Genomic DNA, 25054 nt, shown 5'->3' on the forward strand with positions numbered 1-25054 from the left:
CATAACTTTTGGCAATCCCCAAATCCAGAGTCCGGAGAGGCTGCAAAACTAAAGCTACAAGACCTACACAAAACTACATAGTTACATATAGTTATAGTTAACATATAGTTACAACAGTGCAGACAATACCATAATTGATTTAAAATAACAGACCATGGGCACAGTAGAAGTAGTCCAAAGATGTTAAAAGACTATAAGTTCGAAAGAAACCACAGCACAGTTTCCACAAGTCCTCAGGGTCCCGATGGTAGCATTGAGAAGAGGGCTTGTCCTAGCTGATGGGTGTTCTTAATGATGAATGGCATCTTTTTGATGCATTGCCTTTTAAAGATATCTTTAGCGCTGGAGAGGCTAGTGCCCATGATGGAGCTGTTGGAGTTAGCAACCTTTTTCCCAATCCTATGCAGTGGCTCCTCCGTGCCATTCAGTAATGCAACCAGTTAGAATACTTTCCAAGGTACATCCATGGAAATTCGCTGAGTTCAAATCCAGCTCCAGGTACTAAGGCAGATGGGTCTAGGCCAATAATTCACTGTGTTGCTGAGGGATAAATCAGCACGATCAAATGTCAGTAGGCCGAATAACCTAATTCTGCTCAATGTCATATAGTCTAATGGTTAATGTACCAACAATTATGAAGGTCCACATGCCAAAAAATCATCTGGGAAAAGTTTGGATTTCATGGTATCTTACTGTGCAAATGGTATCTTACTGTGCAAATAAGTGCTGTGTTTCCTACATCACAACAATGATTGCATTTTGAAAACATTTCATTGGCTGTAGGTCACTTTGGCACAATGGGGCAGAGATACAGAAGGGGAGTCAGCCATGCAAGTCAGTTTTTGCCCTTGCCGCTTATGCAGCAGGCCAGGTGTTGGGGCCTTGCGGGCAAGACAGGGACAGAGCAGAAGTCAGCAACTTCCAGCTGTGTTGACAAATGAGAGAACGGTAACACTGCAGCTGGAGGCTACAGCCAAGAGCAAACAGCTGTCAGTTCACTATACCTGCCCTGCATGCAGAAATGAATCAGGCGCTGGAAAAACTTCAACAAACAGGATCTGAGACAGCCACATTCCTGGTGTAGAAAAACTCTGAAATAATGGCTTTGTGGCCAAGTTTGCAGATGATACAAAAATAAGGGAGAAATTAGAAGTACTTGGACACATTAGGACAATGGGCAGAGAAGTGGCAGGTGGAATACAATGTCTGGAAGTGTATGGCCATGTACTTTGGTAGAAAGAATAAAGATGTAGACTATTTTCTAAACAGGGTGCAAATTCAGAAGTCCCAAGGGGACTTGGGAGTCCTTGTGCAGGACTACTAAATGTTAACTTGCAGGTTTAGCAGTAGTAATGAAGGCTGAGGCTTTATAACTGCATCTGGAGGATTGTGAGCTGTTTTGAGCCTTTATCTAAGAAAGGATGTACTGGCATTGCAGAGGGTTCAGAGGCGGTTTGTATGAGGAGCATTTGAAGGGTCTGGGCCCGTACTCCTGGAGTTTAGGAATCTCATTGAAACCAACTGATTATTGAAAGACTAAGATAGAGTGGACGTGGAGAGGATGTTTGTAATAGTGGGAGAATCTCAAACCAGAGGACACAGACTCAGAATAGAGATGAAGAGGAATTTATTTAGCCAAATGGAATTCATTGCTACAGACAGCTGTGGAAGACCGTCTTTGGGTATATTTAAATCAGAGGTTGATAGATTCTTGACTAGTAAGGGTGACAAAGATAATGGGGCAGGAATGAAAATGGAATTGAGAAGGAAAATAAATCAGCTATGATTGAATGGTGGAATAGGCCTGATGGGCTAAACAGCCTAATCCTGCTCATACGTCTTATGTCTTGTAAGGACAAAAAACACTTCAGGCACTCAGCAGGTCAAGCAATCGCCACGGGGAGTGTGAAGCAGAGTTACCGTTTCAGGCCAGTTGCCTGAAAGCTCCAAGTGTCACCCCTGTGTAACAGATTTGACTTAAAGGCAGAGACACCAGACACAGAGGCAGGTGGAGTCAAGACTCAGGGTCAAATACACTTCAGTCCTCAACGCTGCTGTGTGCTTAAAGAGATTTCTGCTGGTCTTCAGTGTCTCAATAGAGGCTCGTAAACTTTTCATTGCCCGTTAACCAGACTGAAATGAATAGCTTTCCTTTCTCTTGCATTTTCCACGGTTCTTGGATGCCCCTGGGTGTTTAGTAAGCAGTGAAGCACTTAACTGAAATGCAGCCATTTGATTTAATGTAGGAGGCATTGTACAAGAAGCCAGTAAGCGCAAAGCAAGATCCCATGGTCACCTGAGCAGGTTGGACTTTGAGTCATTCACTTGTTAGAAGAGCTGCACCTCTGGCAGTGTTCTATCACTCCAGTGTGGAAACTGGTAGATGTCCCGGTCTCCTGTGCTGTCTGGATGGAGTCTGCACGTTCTCCCTGTGACCTCGTGGTTTCCACTAGGTGCTCTGGATTTTTCTGGCACACTTACACACTCAACTCTCTCCGGAACGAGCCACAACTTCTCCAGCTCGGAGGTGAGTGAGATTCCCGTTGACAATGGGGGGAGGTGGGGGGGCAACTATCAGCAGCATCTAGTGGAGGCGAGGGACAAGGGAAGATGAAATGTCAGCTGTTTACTCTTTTCCATAGATGCTGCCAGGTCTGCTGAGTTCCTCCAGCATTTTGTGTGTATGGCATTATTAAGGTGAAAGATTAGCTTTATTAGTCACATGTACTTCGAAACATGCAGTGAGATGCATCGTTTGCACCAAATCAAATCAGCCAGGGTTGTGCTGGGCTGCTTACACTTCTGACACCAACATAGCATGCTGATTAACCTTAACTTGTTCAGCTTTGCAATGTGCGAGGAAACCAGAGCACCCAGAGGAAACCATGCAGACATGGGGATAACATGACAAATTCTATACTTAAGGATGGCTTCAATCTCACAGCTGTAAAGTGTTCAGCTGATCTCTACGCCGCTGTGCTGCCCCATGGGGTAGTGGACATTAAGCATGGTCTGCTCCACACGGGTTGTTCTTCTCAGTGACCCTGATCCAGCCTCTGCTCCTGGTCATGCCTTCCTCAGCCAGGGAGAGCTCACAGTCTGGCCATACTGCGTCGATACATGTTATGGTGCACATCTCCTGTAGGGCGACGGATGAGGAGCGTGACAGCGGTGGATTGAAGCTGAGTGGCTGGTGTTTTATCAGCATTTCACCAACCACTGTGCTGTCCATTTAATGCTTTGATTTACTCCAATTTCCCACACATCTGCCCTCACCCCATCCGCCCACCACCCCACTCGGGATAGGGTTCCTCTTGTCCTGCTATAACAGTGTCCCCTCCTCCCTCCCCAACCTGGCTCCAGTTTCCTCGGTTCCAAAGTCAAGTGAAGTGACGGGAAGGTAACGAAAGGGAAAGTAAATCAAACGGGATCCCCTTGTCCTCACCTACCACCCCACCAGCCTCTGGATCCAACGTATAATTCTCCATAACTTCCGCCACCTCCAACGGGATCCCACTACCAAGCACATTTTTCCCTTCCCCCTCTTTCTGCTTTCCGCAGGGATCACTCCTTATGCGACTCCCTTGTCCACTCGTCACCCCCCCCATCCCTTCCCACCAATCTCCCTCCTGGCACTTATCCTTGTAAACGGAACAAGTGCTATACCTGCACTTACACTTCCTCCCTCACCACCATTCAGCGCCCCAGACAGTCCTTCCAGGTGAGGCAACACTTCACCTGTGAGTCGGCTGGTGTGGTATACTGCGTCTGGTGCTCCCGGTGTGGCCTTTTATATATTGGTGAGACCCGACGCAGACTGGGAAACTGTTTCGCTGAACACCTACACTCGGTCCGCCAGAAAAAAGCAGGATCTCCCAGTGGCCACACATTTTAATTCCACGTCCCATTCCCATTCTGATATGTCTATCCATGGCCTCCTCGACTGTCAAGATGAAGCCACACTCAGATTGGAGGAACAACACCTTATACACCGGCAGGGTAGCCTCCAACCTGATGGCATGAACTTTGACTTCTCTAACTTCCATTAATGCCCCTCCCCTTCTTACCCCATCCCTGATATATTTAATTTTGTTTCTCTCTCTGCCCATCACTCTGCCTGTTCTCTATTTCCTTCCGGTGCTCCCCTCCCCCTTTCTTCCTCCCGAGGCCTCCCGTCCCATGATCCTTTCCCTTCTCTACCTCTGTATCCCTTTTGACAATCACCTTCACGGCCCTCAACTTCACCCCACCGCTTCCGGTCTTCTCCTAACATTTTGCATTTTTCCCTCCCCCTCCTATTTCAAATCTCTTACTATCTTTCCTGATTAGTCCTGATGAAGGGCCTCGGCCCAAAACGTCGACAGCGCTTCTCCCTATAGATGCATTTTGTGTGGGTTGCTTGAATTTCCTTGTGTAAAACCAGCTTTAACCAGTATAAACCAGTTTTGTTTTAACTGGTTTTAACCTGTTTTTACCAGTATAAACTGGTTTAAACCAGTTTTTAGCAGTAGAAACCAGTTTTAACCTGTATAAAACCAGTTTCAACCAGTATTTACCAGTATAAACCAATTTTAACCGGTTTTCACCAGTTTTAACCAGTGTAAACCAGTTTTAACCATTTTGTTTACCAGTATAAACCGGTTTTAACCAGTCTTAACCCGTATAAACCAGATTTGATCAGTTATCCAGTTTTTATGTTTTACCAGTTTTAACCAGTTTAAACTGGTTTAAACCAGTTTTAACCAGTATAAACCAGTTTTAACCAGTATAAACCGGTTTTTACCAGTATAAACCAGTTTTAGCCAGTATAAACCAGTTTAACAGGTTTTAACCAGTATAAACCAGTTTTAACAGGTTTTAACCAGTTTTTACTAGTATGAACTGGTTTTTACGTATAAACCAGTTTTAGCCCGTATAAACCAGTTTTAACAGGTTTTAACCAGTATAAACGTTTAAACCAGTTAAAACCAGTTTTTACCAATATAAAGCATTTAACCAGTTTTAAGTGTTAACTGGTTTTCACCAGTTAAAACCAGTTTTTACCAGTATAAACCAGTTTTAACCAGTTATCCAGTTTTTTACTTTTTAACCAGTATAAACTGGTTTTTACCAGTTTTAACCAGTGTAAAACCAGTTTTTACCAGTATAACCAGTTTTAAGTTTTTACCAGTATAAACCAGTTTTAACTGGTTTTAATCCATGTGCACAGGTGGAATGATGAACTTTACTTACTGCAGCATCACAGGAACAGAGCATCAGATGAGCAGCATTCACAAAAACAACAGAAATTAAACTCATGCACACAAGTCCTGACAAATGATCTCAGCCTGAACTGTCTACTGTTCATTTCTCTCCATGGACACTGCCTGACCTGCTGAGTTCCTCCAGCATTTATGTGTGATGCTATAAATAAAGCTCAATTTTACAAGAATACACTATTTGAACAAAGAAAAAAATGTGGTACTGCTAAAAAGCTTTAGTGTTACAGGGTTTTGGTTGGTTGGTTCAAGAACTGAATGATTGAGGATGTTGGATTAAAGTCTAAAATATTATTTTTCTTGTAGCTTCTTTCTTTATATAATTTGACACTTTTATGTAGTTATCTGTTTGTGTGTCATTGTTCAGTGATTTTTCAGTAATTGCATAGTTCTGTGTTTTTCGAAAAGCTTCTCTACAACCTGTGTCAGCACTCTCTGAACCCGACTATTTCATAGGCTCCCTATTATTAATGGAATGCCCCTTTCTGTCTAGTCTGAATTAGTTTTTTGTATAAATCCACAGTGACTTTGTTCCCCTTTTTTCAGTTTTTGCTCTTGTAACACCTAACAAAATGGTTGTTACCAGATCCAACAAAGGAAACAGCTGCTGTTGAGCCTAGTGCTGTGGGACTTCAGACTTCTGTACCTCAGCAGATCAGGCAGCATCTCTGAAGAGGAATAAACAGTCGGCCCTTCATCAGGAGGGTCTCGGCCAGAAGCATCAACTGTTTATTTCCTTCTCTAGATGAAACCTGATTTGCTGGGCTCCCCAGCACTCCGTGCGTGTTGTTCTGGATTTCCAGCATCTGCAGAATCTCATGTGTTCAGACTTCTGTACCTCCTGCCTGTTGGTAGCTGCATGGCCCAGATGGTGGAGGTCTCTCACCCCAGAGTCAGAAACAGGCCCTTCAGCCCACTGAGTCCATGCTATCCATTTAAACTAACTCTATATTAATCCCATTTTTTATTTTCACCGACTCCCCCCAGATTTGGCTACACACTAGACACAGCTGTAAGTTTCTATAACTTTCTTTGTTCCACCCTGATCTTTCCCTGATCCCTTCCATCCACTGACAAACCCTGGTGTGCATTGACCATTGTTTCCACTGTGTCGTTGAGGGTTTGGTGTTGCTAAATGCTCTCCCATTGTTGTGCAGAGATCCGCCGGCGGGGATCAAAGGATGCCTCCAACAAGCCACTGCCTCTGTACGACACGCCCTACGAACCCACGGAGAACGGCGGAGACTCAGACGCGGAGAGGGTGCCCTCTCACCGGCCTCGCGAGAGCCGTCTCCCGGAGGATGACGAGCGGCCTCCTGGCGAGTACGACCAGCCCTGGGAGTGGAAGAAGGGCCGGATCTCAAAGGCTTTCGCAGGTAATTAGTTTCCCCGTTGACAAGTCTGGGTCTGTACTTGACAGAGTTCAGAAGGATGAAAATGGAGGTTCTCATTAACACCTCCTGCATACTGAAAGTACTGACTAGAGTGGTCGTGGAGAGGATGTTTCCATTAAAGGGAGTGTCTAGAATTGGAGGACACAACCTCAGAATAAAAGGACAGTCCTTTAAAACTGAAACAAAGAGAAATTTCTTCAGCCAGAGTAAAGTGAACGTGTTGAATTCGTTGCCATCTGAGGGGGTGGAGCCCAAGTTATTGGGTGTATTTCAGGCAAAGATTATTAAATTTGTGATTGGTAAAGGGGTTAAGGGTTACGGGGCGAAGGGTGGAGATAAGGGTTGAGAAGAGATGAAAACAGCCATGATTGAGCAGTGGAGTAGACTCGATGGGCCAAATGGCCTAATTCATTTCTTAAGGACCACAGCTGCTTTCTGACTGACGCAGTCATACGGCACAGGAACGATGCTTCGCACCACCAGGGTGATATTGCCGCTGGTGATGGAGTCTGTGACTCCCTATCACTGAGTGGATTTTTCCCACACTTCCCAACGCTTGGTTGGTCAGTTCCTGTAGTGTTCTCGCTCAGGTGTAAGAGAACACTGAACTAAACACCAAGGTAAACCGTAGTCAATGAAAACAGGATCGCAGTAAGATTAACCGTTTACTGTTCACTCTTCCTCATTAACGTATGGTGAAAACTGTTGATAAAACTGTACAAAATTTGTACAGTATTTGTATATCACATTTACATCGTAAATACTTGCAAAAGTAAACTACAACAACTACATTACATTAAAGTGCAGTTTACAGTCAGAATCTACCTACGCCATTGACTGCTTTAAATACACTTCAACACAAACTATCCGCAACTCTTTAACTAACGAAAACATAAACCTTATCAACCGTCATTACTTTTAGCAGAATCAGCGTTAACATTTTAATTCAACATATCGATTATCTCATGAACTTACGGCATTGCTTCTAGTGCATAGAAAGACAACTTTTCTTGCACTGATCCTGCACATGTGAGCCCCCTCCTTCCCGTTTCTCCAAACCGGTATTTTCCCACAAGACGCGGCAAAACCGAATGTGACGTCATCGCATACCGCGATATATCACAGACAATGAATTTACTTTAAAAAATCCTAACTTTAACTAAAAAATGCTAACCAACGAATTACTAAAGCGAAAATATTATAAACTAAACAAATGCCATAAAGGCAACACAGTTCCTATAAGTGACCCCTTGTGTAGGCAGGCGGCAGGAGAATTGGGGCGAGTTGATAGATCCAGGGGCAGACCGTGGTGGTGAATGGGACTGAAGGCATTGCTCTGAGAGCCAGCATAGACTGAATGGATTGAATGGCCCCTTCTATGCCACAATCTACCTCTCTTGCATCTCATTGTCAGCCTGCACTGCTCATTCTCTGTAACTGTAACACTAATACACTAACATGCATTCAGTTATTGCTTTTCCTTTGTACTACCTCGATGTACTTAAATATTTTGAAATGATCTTTCTGGTTGGTGTGCAAAGCTTAAAATTCAAGTTCAATTTTATTGTCATCTGACTTTACATATATACAACCAAGTGAAACAATGTCCCTCCGGACCACAGTGCACCCACAAAACAAATATCACACATAGCACATAAACCAAAATATTACCGTAAATAAGGTGATGAAATATTGTTCAAAATTCATGTAATGTGCAGCACAGTAAACAGTACGCATTACAGTAAGCAGCTCGCTGTTCTAGTGATGAGACCTCAGTGGTGGCAGGGTATTCATTAGCCTCTCAGCCTGAGGGAAGAAGCAGTCTACCCAGTCTGGCAGTCCTAGTCTTGATGCTCCTGTATGTCCTTCCTGATGGTAGTGGGTCAAAGAGAATGTGGGATGGGTGTTAGGGATCTTCAACAATATTTTGGGCCGTTTGTCTGCAAGTTGTCCACTGTATCTAGATACATATGATGACAATGATCTGATTCCAAATCCTTATAAAAATAGGAGAAATTACAGTTAACAGGGTCAGTGGAACCCAACCGATTCCTCCCTTGGCTGAAGCTTCCCGTTGGGAGGTGTGCTTCACTCTGGGTTTGAATACTCTCTTGCGAGGCACTCTCAAGAGGGAGTGTGGTGACCTGTAATATTGGGAAGTGTCGGTACATTCGACAGAGGAGAGTGAGGTTCCTGGAGCCGCTCTCAATGGTGGTGTTGAAGCTGTTGGCACTGTTTAAACTTGGCGCACTTATTAATGTCACATCCAGTCATGAAAGTGCCTCATCAAGCACCAAACCCATCTACCATGGGAGGCATGGTAGTGTAGCAGTTAGAGTAATGCTTCACAGTGCCAGCGACTGGAAGATCGGAGTTCAATTCCCACCGCTGCCTGTAAGGAGTTTATACGTTCTCCCCATGACGACCTGGGTTTTCTCCGTGTACTTCGGTTTCCTTCCATATTCTGGCTGGGATTAGTGACTTGGGGGCATTCTGCATTGGTGCCGGAAGCCTGCTGGCACTTGCAGGTTGGTCGTCGCCGCCAACAGTGCACTTCAGTATGACAAATAAAGCTAATCTCTCTCATACAGAAATTTTGGGAAATGATTCAGAGGCATCATTGAAAGATTAGAGTAGGATTCACTTACGGGCAAGGAGGTCAGGAGAGGTGGTCGGATGGCAGGAGTTGCGGGGGATGTGTAACCAGGGAGGAGCATGAGGGCGATATTTCTGCTCTGATGAGAATTTTGACCTCTCACAGATCCACACACTGTCTAGTGCCAGGAGGTTCCCTCACTCAGTGTGGCACTAGGTGTGGGGCAGGGGGACGTATTCACTGGGAAAGGAATGACCACATGGTCACTGGGTGCTGAAGAGAGGTGTGGAAATTGGGAATGGAAAGGGCAGATTCAAGGAGTCAGACAGCCCAGAAACAGGCCATTCGGCCTATATCTCATGCATGCTGATTGCAATGCCGATCCCATTTGCCTGCCTTTGGCCCACATCTCTCTCAATCTTTCCTGCCCAGGCAAGGATCACTGAGTGCTGAAGAGGGGTGCAGTTGTTCAGGAGTTGCTGCTTCACCGTGAAGAATTGATGGCCTTTGTACCTCAGGAACTTTCCACTGTTTAGTTTCCCCTTTCCTGAAGGAGTGAGCAGCCAGTCCCCGATAGAAGATATTGGTCTGAGCGCAAGTCGATGAGACTAGGCAGAATAACACTTCAGCATGAGCTAGATGGGCCTAAGAGCCTGTTCCTGCACTGTAGAGCTCCACAGCTCTATAACTTAATGGGCATTTAATTGACCACTATTTTTTTGGTTTATTCATATTCATTTACAAAACAGGAGACTGTTCAGCCCATTGAATTTCTCCCAGCTCTCAGAGCTATTCTATTGACTGACCTTTTCCTGTAACCTAGTTACTCTCTGATTCCTGGTGCGCCTACAGAATAGGGGTAAAGTTACGCCAGCCATTATCCTAGCAACAGGCAGGTCTCTGGGATGCACACTCCTGAAGATGCTCTGAATAAGTATAGATTAGATGGGCTGAAGGGCCTGTTTCTGTGTTATAGTGATCCATATCTCAATGACACAATTACCTTCAGGAAAACTGGACCTTTTCTACTTTGATGATCTCAATTTTGAGTCTTCCACCTTGGAATGCTTAATTATGACTCATTGTAAAATTTGAAATGCTTTGTCCCAAGTAAGTCTAGGTGAGGGTTATTCTGTGGGCCTGGTGCGAATAGATATCACTATCTCTTTTTACTTTTCAATAATCTATTAGCTAAGCAGTTTTTCATCAGCAATAAATTGAGCACCCGGTAAAAACCAGACAAAGTGCCTTTCAATGGGCCTTTGGAAAAACGGGAAGTAATTGAGTGCATAAATTGCTTTTTTTTTTGGGTACTGGATGTCGCTATGGAAACCTCGCAGAGTGGAAGGAAAGAAGAGAAATGGCTTGAAGCAGCAGACTGAGATGCTTAAGAGGGGTGGATGCAACGATAAGGGAGGCACTTGGCTGAGTGGCATTTTGGCATTTGTTTTTGCACTCCAGAAGTGCCCACTGAGCAACCGTCTGCCAGCCCATCCTCTGTGTGCTCAGAAGGAGTCATGAATCGCCACTATGATTCCTGTTCGGATGTGATGCTGAGGCATTGGCCAGACTGCACTTGGATGTAAAGAATGAAACAAGGATGTATGCTAAGGCATTAGTCACACCACACTGGAAGATTGTGAGCAGTTTTGAGCCCCTCATCTGAGAAAGGATGTGCTAGCATCGGAGAGGGTTCGGAGGACATTCACTAGAATGATTCCGGGAATGAAAGAATGAAAGGATTAACATATGAGGAGCATTTCATGGCTCTGGGCTTGTGCTCGCTGGAGTTCAGAAGAATTAAATTGGGGGGGGGGGGGGGCGGCTAGAATCTCACTGGAACTTACCGAATATTGAAAGGCCCAGATACAGTGGACGTGGTGATGACGTTTCCAGTAGAGGGGGAGTCTAGGTTCAGAGGGCACAGCCTCAGCACAGAAGAACGGCCCCTTTAGAACAGAGGTGAGGAGGTATTTCTTTAGCCAGAGGACAGTGAATCTGGAATTCATTGTCACCGATGTCTGTGGAGGCTAAAGCATTGGGTATATTTACAGCAGAGTTCAATAGATATTTAATTAGTAAGGAAGTCAAAAGATATGGGTAGAATGCAGGGGAACGGAGTTGAGGTGGTTAATAACTCAGCATCTTGATGGACCAAGTGGCCTAATTCAAATCCTATGCCTTGTGGATATAAAACCATACCTGGGTAGAGACTGCGACTTCCAACAGCAGGGAGACAGTTGTGGCTATAAACAGGGGCTTCAAAACTAAAGATTACTTCCATTTTTTGTTCAGAGTGTGAGGTTGTCGCTGAGAATGCGCCTATTGTCTGTCCCTTGTTGTACCGGCAATGAGGAAGTGTTTCAAAGTCAACCGCAGGTTAGTTTACAGTGAAGTAACTTGGCGAGTCAAGGATGGTGGTCGTGGGCGGCACAGTAGCGCCGCTGTTGGTAAAGGGTTTGTATGTTCTACCCATACCGCGACAGTTTCCTCGGGATGTTCCAGTTTCCTCCCACATTCTAATGACATACGATTAGGGTTGGTGAGCTGAGGGAAGCATACTACGGGCACGTCACAACGATGGCACAAACAACGCATTTCACTCGTATGTTCGGATGTTTTGATGTATATGTGACAAATAAAGCTAATCTTTGATCTTTAATCAGATTACCATCCCTGATTGCTGAACCAGGTGTTTTTTTTGACCATTCAATGATTTCATAGAACTTACAGCACAGTTCTGATTGTGCCAATTCTTTAACCTAGATCAACCTAACCCTTCCTACACAGCCCTCCATTTCAATTTTTCCATGTGCCTATCTAAGTATATCTTAAGTGTCCCTAATGTATCTGCCTCTCCCACCACCCTGCAGTGCTTCCGATGCCTCTACCATTCTTTGTGTAAAGAAACCTACCTCTGATGTTGCCCCTACAATCTTGCCTGTAGCGGCGTTACTGCCAGACCTTAAAAATATGCTCCCTTGTATTTGTCAGCATCATAATTATGTACCATGGTGTATGACATGGGCAACCAGGATCTTCAATCTCAGTGGTCCCCAACCACCGGGCCACAAAGCATGTGCTACTGGGCCGCGAGGGAACGATGTGATTTGGCAATATGAAACGATATGAGTCAGCTGCACCTTTCCTCATTCCCTGTCACGCCCACTGTTGAACTTGAATGCATGCAAGGTCATCAGTCACCTAGGAAGAGGAGGAGGGAAGAGAAGAGAGCGATATTGATAGGGGATTCTATAGTCAGGGAGGCGCAGTGGAGATTTTGTGGGGAAGATCAGGAGTCTCAGATGGTATGTTGCTTCCCTGGTGTTGGGGTCCGAGACATCTCAGATCGGGTGCAGGTTATTCTCGAGAGGGAGGGCAAGAATCCAGATGTTGTGGTCCATGTAGGGACCAATGACGTGGGTAGGATGAGTGAGGGGGTCCTGCATAGGGAGTTCAGGGAGTTATTTGCAAAGCTGAAGAGCAGGACCTCCAGGGTAACAATCTCAGGATTGCTACCTGTGCCACGTGCGAGTGAGGCAAGGAACAGAAAGATTATAAAGATTAATACGTGGCTGAAAGGATGGTACAGGAGGGAGGGCTTCAGGTTTGTAGATAATTGGGTTTTGTTCCAGGGAAGGTGGGATCTGTTCTGAAAGGACGGTTTACACCTGAACTGGAGCGGTACTAACATTCTTGCAGGGAAGTTTGCTCGTGCTTCTTGGGAGGGGGGGAGGTTTAAACTAAATTTGCAGGGGGCGGGGATCCAGAATGTGAGAGAGGATAGTGAGAGGAAGAATAAAGGACAGGTGGGGACTACACGGTTCCGGAATATTAAGTGTGTAGTAGAGAAAGGTGAGGCGGAACAAGTGATAAGGAGGACACATGTACAGAGGGATGGTCTGACAGAACATGAAGTTAAATGTGTTGAAAGAATAAGTAAATTTAGGAAGGACAACAAAATTCTATGGGCGTATAGCCCGATGGGAGTTCGAGGAGCTGGGTTAAGCAGAATAGGCAACGATTCAAACAGAGAGAGGAGAAATGGGCTAAAAATTCTATATCTGAATGCACAAAGTGTCAGAAATAAGGCGGATGAGCTTGAAGCTCAGGTGCGAATGGGTAACTATGATGTTGTTGGGATAACGGAGACATGGCTGCAGGGAGATCAGACCTGGGAGATGAATGTACAAGGGTATACGTGCTATCGTAGGGACAGAAATGTGGGCAGAGGGGGTGGGGTGGCTGTGGTGAACTACATATACCTGTCTGGACATGCCCCCTGCTGACTGCTCCTGTGGCTCCACCCACAGACCCCTGTATAAAGGCAATCGAGGCCTGAGCCCGGCCTCTCAGTCTCCAGGATGTAGTATGATGGTCACTCACTGTTTGTTCCTTCTTCCAGTCAATAAAAGTCGATATCTCGCCTTTACGTCTCAGAGTGAGTTAGTTATTGATGGTGCATCAATTTTATTGACTGGAAGTTTTACGTCCGGAAAGATTGGATTTGGACCCCCAGGACCCTGAAGCAGCTCTTGCCTTTGAACTCTGGCTTACATGCTTCCAATCATACTTGGAGGAGGTTTGTGCAACTGAACCCGCCATTATGCACAGAATTCTCCTCTCGAGGGTCACCCCAAAAGTTTATTCATTTGTCGACCTACGAAGGGGCACTGGACGCCCTCAAAAGACAGTACTTGCGGCCGGTGAACACCATCTACACAAGACATCGCTTAGCTACTTGACGACAGCGGCCTGGAGAGTCGAGCGCAGAGTTTCTCCGAGCCCTACAGACACTCGTTCGAACTTATGACTGCAAAACGCTCATGGCGGAACAGCATGCGGAACTGCTAGTACGAGACGCCTTTGTGGCAGGACTGAGGTCAGTGTATGTGCACCAGAGGTTGCTGGAAAATGCCGATCTTACCTTACGCTTGGCAATCGAGACGGCCGACACGCTGGTGGCTGCTCTGCACAACGCTGACACTGTCCAGTCGCGCGATTCCCCACCGGTTCCGTGGATGCCTCAGACCCCGCCGCTGCCGGTTCCCACGAGTGAATTCGCCAATGCCGCTGCCAGTCGCGATTCCACGAACTCCCCGGCGGTGGCCAGGCGGAAGCCTGAGCTGTGTTATTTCTGCGGACTCGAAAAGCACCCCCGAAAACGCTGCACGGCTCGAGAAGCGACCTGCTCCAGCTACGGGAAGAAGGGCCATTTCGCCAAGGTCTGTAAGTCTAAACCATGAGCGGGGTCGGGCAGCGCTGCGTGTGAGGCATGGGGGCTGCCATCTTGCATGCCCGGATGTGGGCGGCCATCTTTGTCGGCGTCAGCATGCCCCGCCCCCTACCCACCGGTGCTTACCAGGCACCAAGACGGTTCAACTCTGGCCACCATAACCCTCGACCAAAGCGCCCCACACCAGCTTGCAAGGTCAATGATGGACATCCTGGTGGAGGGGCACAGGACTAGCTGCCTGTTTGACACAGGCAGCACTGAGAGTTTTATTGACCCGGACACAGTGCAACACTGTGGACTTGTGACATGGCCGTTAAGTCAGAGGATCACTTTGGCTTCTGGGTCGCATTCCACAGACATCCGGAGGGGTTGTGTAGTGACATTGGTGATGCAAAGCACAGAATATCGGAACTTTGTGCTACTGGTCATGCCTCAACTGTGCGCACCTGTGCTATTGGGGCTGGACTTCCAGAGCCATCTCGAAAATGTGACTATGGCATATGATGGGCCCCTCCCACCACTCACTGTCAGGAATCCTCAGTTTGGTAGGACTTCGCCATATACCCCGCTACTGACTGCGAACACACACCGAACCACACGTCCCACCCAGCACCAGGCCGACAGCTGCGCTACCGACACCACTTGCAGCCTCTCCACCCTCAAGATCCCTCCCCCATCGCTGTTCGCCAACCTGACCCCCGATTGTAAACCTGTAGCAACTAAAAGCAGATGGTACAGCGCGGGGGACAGGGCCTTCATTCAGTCAGAGGTGCAGCGGCTGCTCATGGAGGGGATCATTGAGCCAAGCACAAGTCCTTGGAGGGCCCAGGTGGTTGTTCGGACTGGGCAGAAAGATAGGATGGTCAGGAGAAGTAGAGTCTGTGTGGATAGAACTGAGGAACAGTAAGGGCAAAAGGACCCAAATGGGTGTTGTCTACAGGCCACCAAACAGTAGCATGGATATTGGGTGCAAGTTGAATAGGGAGTTAACACTGGCATGTGGCAAAGGTAATGTCGCAGTAGTTATGGGGGATTTCAACATGCAGGTGAACTGGGATCAGGTTGGTGCTGGACCCCAGGATAGGGAGTTTGTAGAGTGCCTACGGGATGCATTCTTGGAACAGCTTGTATGAGAGCCGACCAGGGACAAGACTATTCTGGATTTAGTGTTATGTAATGAACAGGATTTGATAAGCGATCTTGCAGTAAAGGAGCCATTAGGAGGTAGTGATCATAATATGATAAGTTTTTATCTGCAATTTGAGAAGGATAAGGGCAGCTCGGAGGTGTCAGTGTTGCAGTTGAACAGGGGAAAATATGGAGCCATGAGGGAGGAGCTGGCCAAAGTTGACTGGACAGATAACCTAGCAGAAAAGACAGTGGAACAGCAATGGCAGGTATTCTTGGGAATAATGCACAAGGTGCAAAATTAATTCATCCCCCAGAGAAGGAAGGATTGAAAGGGGGGAAAGGGGCCACAGTGGTTGACAAAGGAAGTCAGAGATTGCATAGCATTAAAGAAAAGGAAGTATGATAGAGCTAAGGTGAGTGGGAGGACAGATGATTGGGAAACTAAAAAGGCAATACGGGGAGAAAAAATGAGGTACAAACACAAGCTAGCCAGGAATATAACGGAAGATAGCAAAAGCTTTTTTAGGTATGTGAAGAGAAAGAAGATAGTTAAGAACAATGTTGGGCCCTTGAAGAATGAATTGGGTGAAATTGTTATGGGAAACAGAGAAATGGCAGAAAAATTTAATGAGTACTTTAGATCTGTTTTCACTAAGGAAGACACAAGCAATCTCCCAGATGTATGGATGGGCCAAGGACATAGGGTAACAGAGGAAATGAAACAGATTGACATTAGGAAGGAAACGGTGATGGGACTGATGGGACTGAAGGCTAATAATTCCCCAGGTCCAGATGGTCTGCATCCTAGGGTACTAAAGGAGGTGGCCCTGGAAATTGCGGATGCATTGGTAATCATTTTCCAATGTTCCTTAGATTCAGGATCAGTTCCTGAGGATTGGAGAATGGCTAATGTTATCCCACTTTTTAAGAAAGAAGGGAGGGAGAAAACAGAGAACCATCGAACTGTCAGCCTGACATCGGTGGTGGGGAAGATGCTAGAGTCCATTATTAAGGATGAAATACTGTCATATCTAGATAGCAGTGTTAGGATTGGGCCGAGCCAGCATGGATTTACCAAGGGTAAATCATGCTTGACTAATCTATTGGAGTTTTTCGAGGATGTAACCAGGAAGTTAGACAAGGGAGATCCAATGGATATAGTGTACCTTGATTTTCAGAAGGCATTTGATTAGGTCCCACATAGGAGATTGGTGGGTAAAATCAAGCTCAGGGCATCGGGGGGGAAGACATTGACATGGATAGAAAACTGGTTGGCAGATAGAAAGCAAAGGGTAGCGGTGAATGGGTGTTTCTCAGAATGGCAGGTGGTGACTAGTGGGGTGCCACAGGGTTCGGTATTGGGACCACAGCTGTTTACAATTTACGTCAACAATTTAGATGAAGGCATTGAGAATAACATCAGCAAATTTGCTGATGGTACTAAGCTGGGTGGCAGTGTGATATGTGATGAGGATGTTAGGAGAATTCAGGGTGACTTGTGAAGGCTGGGTGAGTGGGCAGATACTTGGCAGATGGCGTTTAATGTGAATAAGTGTGAGGTTATCCACTTTGGGAGTAAGAACAGGAAGGCAGATTATTATCTGAACGGTGTAGAGTTAGGTAAGGGAGAAATACAAAGAGATCGAGGAGTCCTTGTTCATCAGTCAGTGAAGGTGAATGAGCAAGTGCAGCAGGCAGTGATGAAGGCTAATGGAATGTTGGCCTTTATTACAAAGGGAATTGAGTACAAGAGCAAGGAAATCCTCTTGCATTTGTACAGAGCCCTGGTGAGACCACACCTGGAGTATTGTGTACAGTTTTGGTCTCCAGGGTTAAGGAAGGACATCCTGGCTGTAGAGGAAGTGCAGTGTAGATTCACAAGGTTAATTCCTGGGATGTCTGGACTGTCTTACGCAGAGCGGTTAGAGAGACTGGGCTTGTACACACTGGAATTAAGGAGATTGAGAGGGGATCTGATTGCAACATGTAAGATTATTAAGGGATTGGACAAGATAGAGGCAGGAAATATGTTCCAGATGCTGGGAGAGTCCAGTACCAGAGGGCATGGTTTGAGAATGAGGGGTAGGTCATTTAGGACAGATTTAAGGGAAAACTTCTTCTCCCAGAGAGTTGTGGGGGTATGGAATGCACTGCCTCAGAAGGTAGTGGAGGCCAATTCTCTGGATGCTTTCAAGAAGGAGCTAGATAGGTATCTTATGGATAGGGGAATCAAGGGATATGGGGACAAGGCAGGAACCGGGTATTGATAGTAGTTGATCAGCCATGATCTCAAAATGGCAGTGCAGGCTCAAAGGGCCAAATGGTCTGCTTCTGTACCTATGGTCTATTGTCTAACCATAGTGATCACGCCAGGGGTCACTGGTTGGCCTCAGGGAACCGGCCACCTCATGCGGCCGGCGAGAAGTGCCGTTGCTACTGGTCTGGAGCGCGGACAGATGGGTGCCACCTCCAAATCTGTTTAGTTTATCAAATGTTCGTGGGGAACCCAGTGCTAAAATATTCGCAGACGACCTAGTTCAGGCTCAGGGTTTTATAAGTAGCAGAGTAGCTACCTCTCTGCGATCTACTGAAAGTCATCCCTTGAGCCAAACTTTTGTCGGCCGATAGATGCTACGGGGGGGGGGGGGGGGCGAGTGCACGCCCTGTCGCACTCCTTGCCGCTTGCTCGGTCTCTCTCTCCAGACTGCGACCGCTGCAGCCCCGACATGGGGACCTCCGGCCCTTACTTTGTCCTCTCACCCCACCCACGACCAGCCGCACCTGACCATGGCATTTGGCAGTGTGTGGGCAGGAGGCTGGAGTTCGGGCCCAGAGGCCGTCTAATGAGGCAATGAAGCCCTCAAAACTGCTTCAGCACCTTGAGTCCAGGCACCCCGCACTTAAAGACAAACCCGTTGAGTTTTTTGAGCGGAAAAAAACGTGAGTAAGCGAGACAGAAGCAAGTGCTGAGAGCCACGTAAACTAAATAGCGGAATAGACTGGACATAAGGAACCCCCTTCGAGTATCGCTGTATTCCAGTCGTGTTTAACACCCCAACCACCACCGTCGGCCAGTCCGCAAGAATATTAACCGGTCCGTGGTGCAAAAAAGGTTGGTGATCTCAGTTCAATCTGTCCATGACCACAATTGTTCTTGGCAAGTATTTCCACAGAAGTGGTTTGCCATTGCCTTCCTCTGGGCAGTGTCTTTACAAGACAGGTATCTCCAGCCATTATCAATGCTCTTCAGAGATTGTCTGCCTGGTGTCAGTGGTCGCATAACCAAGACTTGTGATATACACCAGCTGTTCATACGACCATTCACTATCTGCTCCCATGACTTCAGATGACCCTGATTGGGAAGTGGAGTGGGGTAAGCAGGTGCTACACCTTGCCCAAAGGTGACCTGCAGGCCAGCAGAACGAAGGAGCACCTTAAACCACCTCCTTTGGTAGAGACGTATCTCCACCCCACCCAGCCATAAATATTTCAAGTAAAGTCAAGTTTATTGTCATGTGCACAAGAATGGTGAGATTCAGGTATAATGAAAATCTTGCTTGCAACAGCATCAAGACATATAGGTTCAGACAACACACGGAATATAAGTTATCCAAGACAAATGAAGAAAAAAGGACTCTAAACCACGAAACACACACAAAATGCTGGAGAACTCAGCAGGCCAGGCAGCACCTATGGAAAAGAGTAAATACTCGACATTTTGGGCTGAGACATTTCAGTAGTGCTAACGAAGGGCCTTGGCCCAAAGCATTGACGTTTACTCTTTTCATAGATGCTGTCTGGCCTGCTGAGTTCTCCAGCATTTTGTGCATGTTACTTGGATTTCCAGCATCTGCAGATTTTCTTTTGTCTGTAAACCAGGGCATCAATGCAAAGGTGCAGTGGGGGACAGGTGCGTGGTAGTATAAGAAATGGTGTGTAGCGTTCTGTTGCTGAGATAGGGTTAGGGTTGTGCAGTTCTCTTCAAGAACGGAGTAACTGTTCCTGAGTCTGGTGGTGTGGGTTTTGGGGTGTCTGTACCTCCTGCCTGATGGTACGGTGTGGTGAACTACGCGTGCCTGTCTGGACACACCCCCTGCTGACTGCTCCTGTGGCTCCTCCCACAGGCCCCTGTATAAAGGCGATTCAGGTCTAATCCTCTGCCTCATTCTCCAGGATGTAATATGATGGTCACTCACTGCTGGTTCCTTCTTCAGTCAATAAAAGCCAATATCTCGCCTTACGTCTCAGAGTGAGTTATTGATGGTGCATCATACGGTGCCAGTGAGAAGTGGGCGAGGGCAGCATTGATATCAGTGGATGGGAAACCCCATGCTTTGAAAAGGTGAACATCTAAGATGGCCTAGAATTGAAAGCCTCGTCCTGAGAACAGATGCAGTGGAAACGGAAGAACTGAGAAGTGAGAGTAGCATTTTTACAAATGACAGAGTGGGAGAAGTCTAGTCAAGATAGTTATGAGAGACAGATGTTAGTGGATAGTTTGTCTCCAGAAATCTCTTGTGACCTTAATTCCCCCAACCCCCACCAATCCTGCACACACAACTACAGTTCCTGTTCCTGCATCATAAACCCCTTTAAACTACCCGTGGAGTAAGGTGTCCTTTGTGGAAGGTACCCACGGTGTTTGAGTTGATAAGGTGTTGTCCATTAAACCCCTGCCTTAACTGAAGACCTCCAGGTTCCAAGCTCCCTCCCCAGCCCCCACCCCCACCTGAAGACCCCCAAGGTTTCAGGCTCCCACAGACTGAAGACCCCCGGGTTCCAGGCTCTCCCAAGTCCTGCACATTATTTGAATTTTGAGCTACGCCACTTCAGCCAAGGTCTGTAATCTGTGATACCCAGTGTGATTGAATGGTCAGGGACTGGACAGTCACACCCACACACACCCTGAGCTCGAGCTGTTCTGATGCAGGTCTACCAGCGCCTCGCTTTCCTGACCAGTACCTTCGGCATTGAAGAAAGCGTGGCAGGTAATGACGGATGTTGTGTTTCAATTGGCCTGAAGCTCCTTGTACATTATTGTCAGGTTTGCACCTCAGGAGCACGTCTGGAGAATCAGGAAGATTCCTTGCACGTTACTCCCCCTCCCCCCCCATGTCTGTGCATGTCCCTGCTAGTGTTTGCCTATGTGTTTCACTTTCCTGAATATGTGTGTGTGTGTCTCTCTCTCTCTGACTTTCTTTCTGTCTGTCTGTCTCTATCTGTCTTTCTGTTTCTTTCCTCTCTCTCTCTCTCTCTCTCCCCCTCTTTGTCTATCTCTCTCTGTCTTTCTGTCCCTCTTTCTGTCTATACCTCTCTTTCTCTGCCTCTTTCTCTCTCTGTCTCCATCTCTTTGACTATCTCTCTCTGTCTCTGCATCTCTCTCTCTCTATCCATCCGTCTTTTTACTGTCTCAGATCACAGAATGATTTTCTTTCCCCATCTTTTCCTGAGCAGCAGAAAGTGCTTGCAGATAATTATACTGAGATTGAAACATTAGTCTGTGATTTCTCTTCCCAGTGCAGTCACTGTAGCTGAAAATACAAAGAGGTATTTCCATCTTTTTTCTATGATAAACTTGCCTGTATAGACAGCTGATGACTACCAGGCACAGTCTGGCTATCTCTGATAATAATTCCTGCTTTTAAATTGCCCTTGTGCAGATAAACCGGTGCTGATAAATTCGAAGGCTGCGTGTCACCAGCGAACTGCCCAGTGTGAGGGTGGGCAGTCAGCAGTCCTATCACTGAGGGCAAGGCATTACACACAGAGATTGAGAGGCTGCAAAGGGCAAGCCCCATGGCTATTCTGCAGGAGATGCTCCAGTGGGACAGCACGGTAACATGGCAGATAGTGTAACGTGCCAGTCACATGGGTCTGCAAGGAGTCTCCCGGTGACCATGCATGCTTCCTTTGGATGCTCCATTTTCCTCCCACAAAGATGTGCGGGTTAGTAGTTTAATTGGTCACGTGGGTATAATTGTGCAGCGACAGCTGGAAGGGCCTGTTACTGTGCCGTATCTCTAAATAAAAATAAATAAAATAGAATTCACAAGGAGTCAAGGTAAGGAAATAAATTGTTCCCAGAGTCAGAGTCTGTGGAACAAGCACAGAAACTGGCCTTTTGGTCCAATTCGTCTGTGTTGATCAAGATGTCCGACTGAGCTAGTCTCATTTGTCCATGTTTAGCCCATAATCTTTCAAACCTCTCCTATTCATTATTCTACTTGTCTCAACTGCTTCCTCTGGCACCTAATTTCATTAAAAGATTTTAAGTAAGGGAGAAAAAAAAACTAAATAAAATTCTTCAATCTATGTTGAAGATTTGTATTACAGAAAATCGTGAGGCAGATTGTTTTCAAGGAACACAATGTCTTTGTAACGCAGGGAGTGTCAGTGACCGCTCTCTTATCCATTCTCTCTCCCCTCCTCAACCAACCGGGTGTTTGCTTCAGATACTGAGGGACAAAAATATTGTGTCGTACAGCTCAGGAATGCCAATCATGTCTATGCTGACCTTTGCCCTCATCTACTTGGCCACATCAATTCCTTGCCCTTTTGTGTCTGTCTAAGTGTCCCTGGTATGTACCTCCTCGGGCAGCAAGTTCCAGGTGTCAAATGCCCTGTGTTCTAATGCTGTCTTCTGCCAACCCCCTCCACTCCTGCCTCTGACCCATGAGTTTTACGAGCTCACTAAAGTTGCCAGTGGAGCAAAAGCGCGGAGAAAGGCTCTACAGAAATGCAAGCATCTCACCTCCCTATCAGGACATCCCAACACACTTCAGAACTTTAGGCTTTTCCAGAGGCAACTCATTTTAATATCAATTCGCCTTCCCATTCCTATATGTCAGCTCATGGCCTCCTCTATTGCCACAATGAGGCCACTCTCAGGTTGGAGGAGCAACCCCTCATTTTCTGCCTAGATAGCCTCCAACTTGATGGCATAAGCATTGATTTTTCTAACCACCAGTTATTTCTTCCTTCTCTCTTTCTCTATCCCCCACTCTGTTTCCTCCCTTACCTCTTCTCTCCTCCTCACCTGCCTGTCATCTTCTTCTGGTGCTCGTTCTCCTTTCTCCCATGGTCCTATCAAATTCCTTCTTCTTCAGCCCTTTACCTTTTTCACCTACCACCTCACAGCTTCTCAATTCTTTCCCCCCTCTCCCACCCAGCCACCTTCTCCCTCACCTATAGGAAAAAGCACTGTCGACGTCTCGGCCCGAAACGTCGACAGTGCTTTTTCCTATAGATGATGCCCGGCCTGCTGCGTTCCACTGGCATTTTGTGTGTTTTGCTTGAATTTCCAGCATCTGCAGATTCCCTCGTGTTCTCCCTCACCTATCACCTACCAGCTTGTACTCCTTCCCCTCCCCCGCTTCTTATTTTCAATCCTCCCCTCGCCTTTCCGGTCCTGATGAAGGGTCTCTGCCCAAAGTGGTGACTGTTCTTTCTCCTCCATAAATGCTGCCTGACCTACAGAGCTCTTTCTGCATTTTGTGTGTGTTGTTCTGGATTTCAGTGCCAGTAGTGTCAAAAAAAACACACAGCAACCAATGTGTGCGTAAGACCATAAGGTGCAGGAACAGAGTTAGGGCTTTTGGCCTTTCGAGTCTGCACTGCTGTTCCATTATGGCTGATTCACTATTCCTTTCAGCCCCATTCTCCCACCCTCTCTCCACAATCTTCGACACCTTTGCTCATTGAGAACCTATCAACCTCAGCTTTAAATATACCCAACGATTTGGCCTCCACTGCTATCTGTTGCAATCAATTCCACAGATTCACCACCCTCTGGCTAAAGAAATGCCCCCTTTATCTCTGATCTAAAGGGACGGCCTTAAATTCTGAGGCTGTGTCCTCTGGTCCTGGACTCCCCCACTATACACAGTGTGATCCCATACACAGGAGTTCAGTTGAGATTATATAAATTCATTAGTGATATTGGGGGATAGGCATTGCTCCCTCAAGAACTCCACTGTATTCATCGGAGATGCTGAGGAATTCTATACATTGGTTTGGTAGAGTAGGTTCACTGAAGTACCCCTGTTATTTTGAAGGGTGAACGAGGGGTTAAATATTTAGGTGTCCGATCATTTATACCCCAGCAACCTGACCTTGCAGCATGACAGCTGACAGGGCCTCCGTTATGGAAACATCTCCGTGCTCTGTCTTACTGTCTCGTTCTTTCTTTGGGCGGTGAAGTGATAAGACGAGTTCATCAAAAATCTTCCTGTTTTTATGTGACAGGTGAATGTATTTTTCTCAGCAGCGAGACTACACATCTCCTGTAAAACAACCCAAGGTCAAGGCACCTGAGGGAACTGAAAATACAATTTAAATGCAACACAACTGTGTTTGAAAGCGATAAAGATAATTTATAAGAGTCGTCATATCCAGCACAAACCTTTCAAACAGTTTCAAACAATGTAAATTTAAAGCTGTTAGTAATGCCGACAGACTACCTGATGGATGTAGCGTATCCGGCTACATTTGCTTTATTAAAATATGACTCAATTATTTTTTAATGTTCTTTTGCATTTTTGAATCATGTTTTTGATTTTCCTCCTGAATTGAAAGGTTTCTACCCAACCTATGGACTCACTTTCAAGGACTCTACAATTCATGTTCTCACTATTATTTATTTACTTATTTATTATATTTTTATATTTGCACGGTTTGTCCTCTTTTGCACATTGGTTGTTTGCCAGCCTTTGTGTGCAGTTTTTCATTGATTCTATTATACTTCTTTGTTCTACAGTGAATGCCTGCAGGTATTACAGGAAAGTTACTAACATGGTTGGAGCATTGGCTGATTAGTAAGAGGCAGTGAGTGGAAATAAAAGGATCCTTTTCTAGTTGGCTGCCAGTGACTAGTGGTGTTCCGCAGGGGTCGGTGTTGGGACTGCTTCTTTTTATGCTGTATATCAATGATTTAGATATTGGAATAGATGGCTTTGTTGCCAAGTTTGCAGATGATGCGAAGATTGGTGGGGGGGGGGGGCAGGTAATGTTGAGGAAACAAGTAAGCTGCAGAAGAACTTAAATAGATTAGGAGAGTGGGCAAGAAAGTGGTAAATAAAATACAATGTTGGAAAATGCATGCTCCTGCACGTTTGTAGTAGATATAAATGTGCGGTCTATTTTCTAAACAGGGAGAAAATCTGAAAATCTGAGATGCAAAGGGACTTGGGAATCCTTGTGCAGAATACCATAAAAGTTAACTTGCAGGTAGAGTTGGCGTGAGTCCTGAGGCTCCTGTTCCTTCTTCCTGATGGCAGCAGAGAGCATGACCTGGGTAGTGGGGGTTCCTGATGACAAGAGCCTATGACAATAGTCCATGTAGATGTGCTCAGTGGTGAGGAGGGCTTAACCCATAATGGACTGGCTGTATTCCCTACTTTTGTAGGATTTCCCATACAAGGGCATTGGTGTTTCCATACCA

General features: G+C 46.2%; 1 protein-coding gene across 3 annotated transcripts in view; it reads left to right on the forward strand.

The window, feature by feature from the left end:
- Positions 1–25054, forward strand: part of LOC132379101 (SH2 domain-containing adapter protein F-like) — a 267029-nt gene that overhangs the window by 120042 nt on the left and 121933 nt on the right. For all 3 annotated transcript variants that reach the window (XM_059946666.1, XM_059946665.1, XM_059946668.1), the window contains exon 3: positions 6416–6634. In XM_059946666.1, the coding sequence (XP_059802649.1) occupies positions 6416–6634 (219 nt within the window). The remainder of the gene's footprint in view (positions 1–6415; positions 6635–25054) is intronic.

The sequence above is a fragment of the Hypanus sabinus genome, chromosome 21 (assembly GCF_030144855.1).
Source record: "Hypanus sabinus isolate sHypSab1 chromosome 21, sHypSab1.hap1, whole genome shotgun sequence".
Lineage (NCBI taxonomy): Eukaryota > Metazoa > Chordata > Chondrichthyes > Myliobatiformes > Dasyatidae > Hypanus > Hypanus sabinus.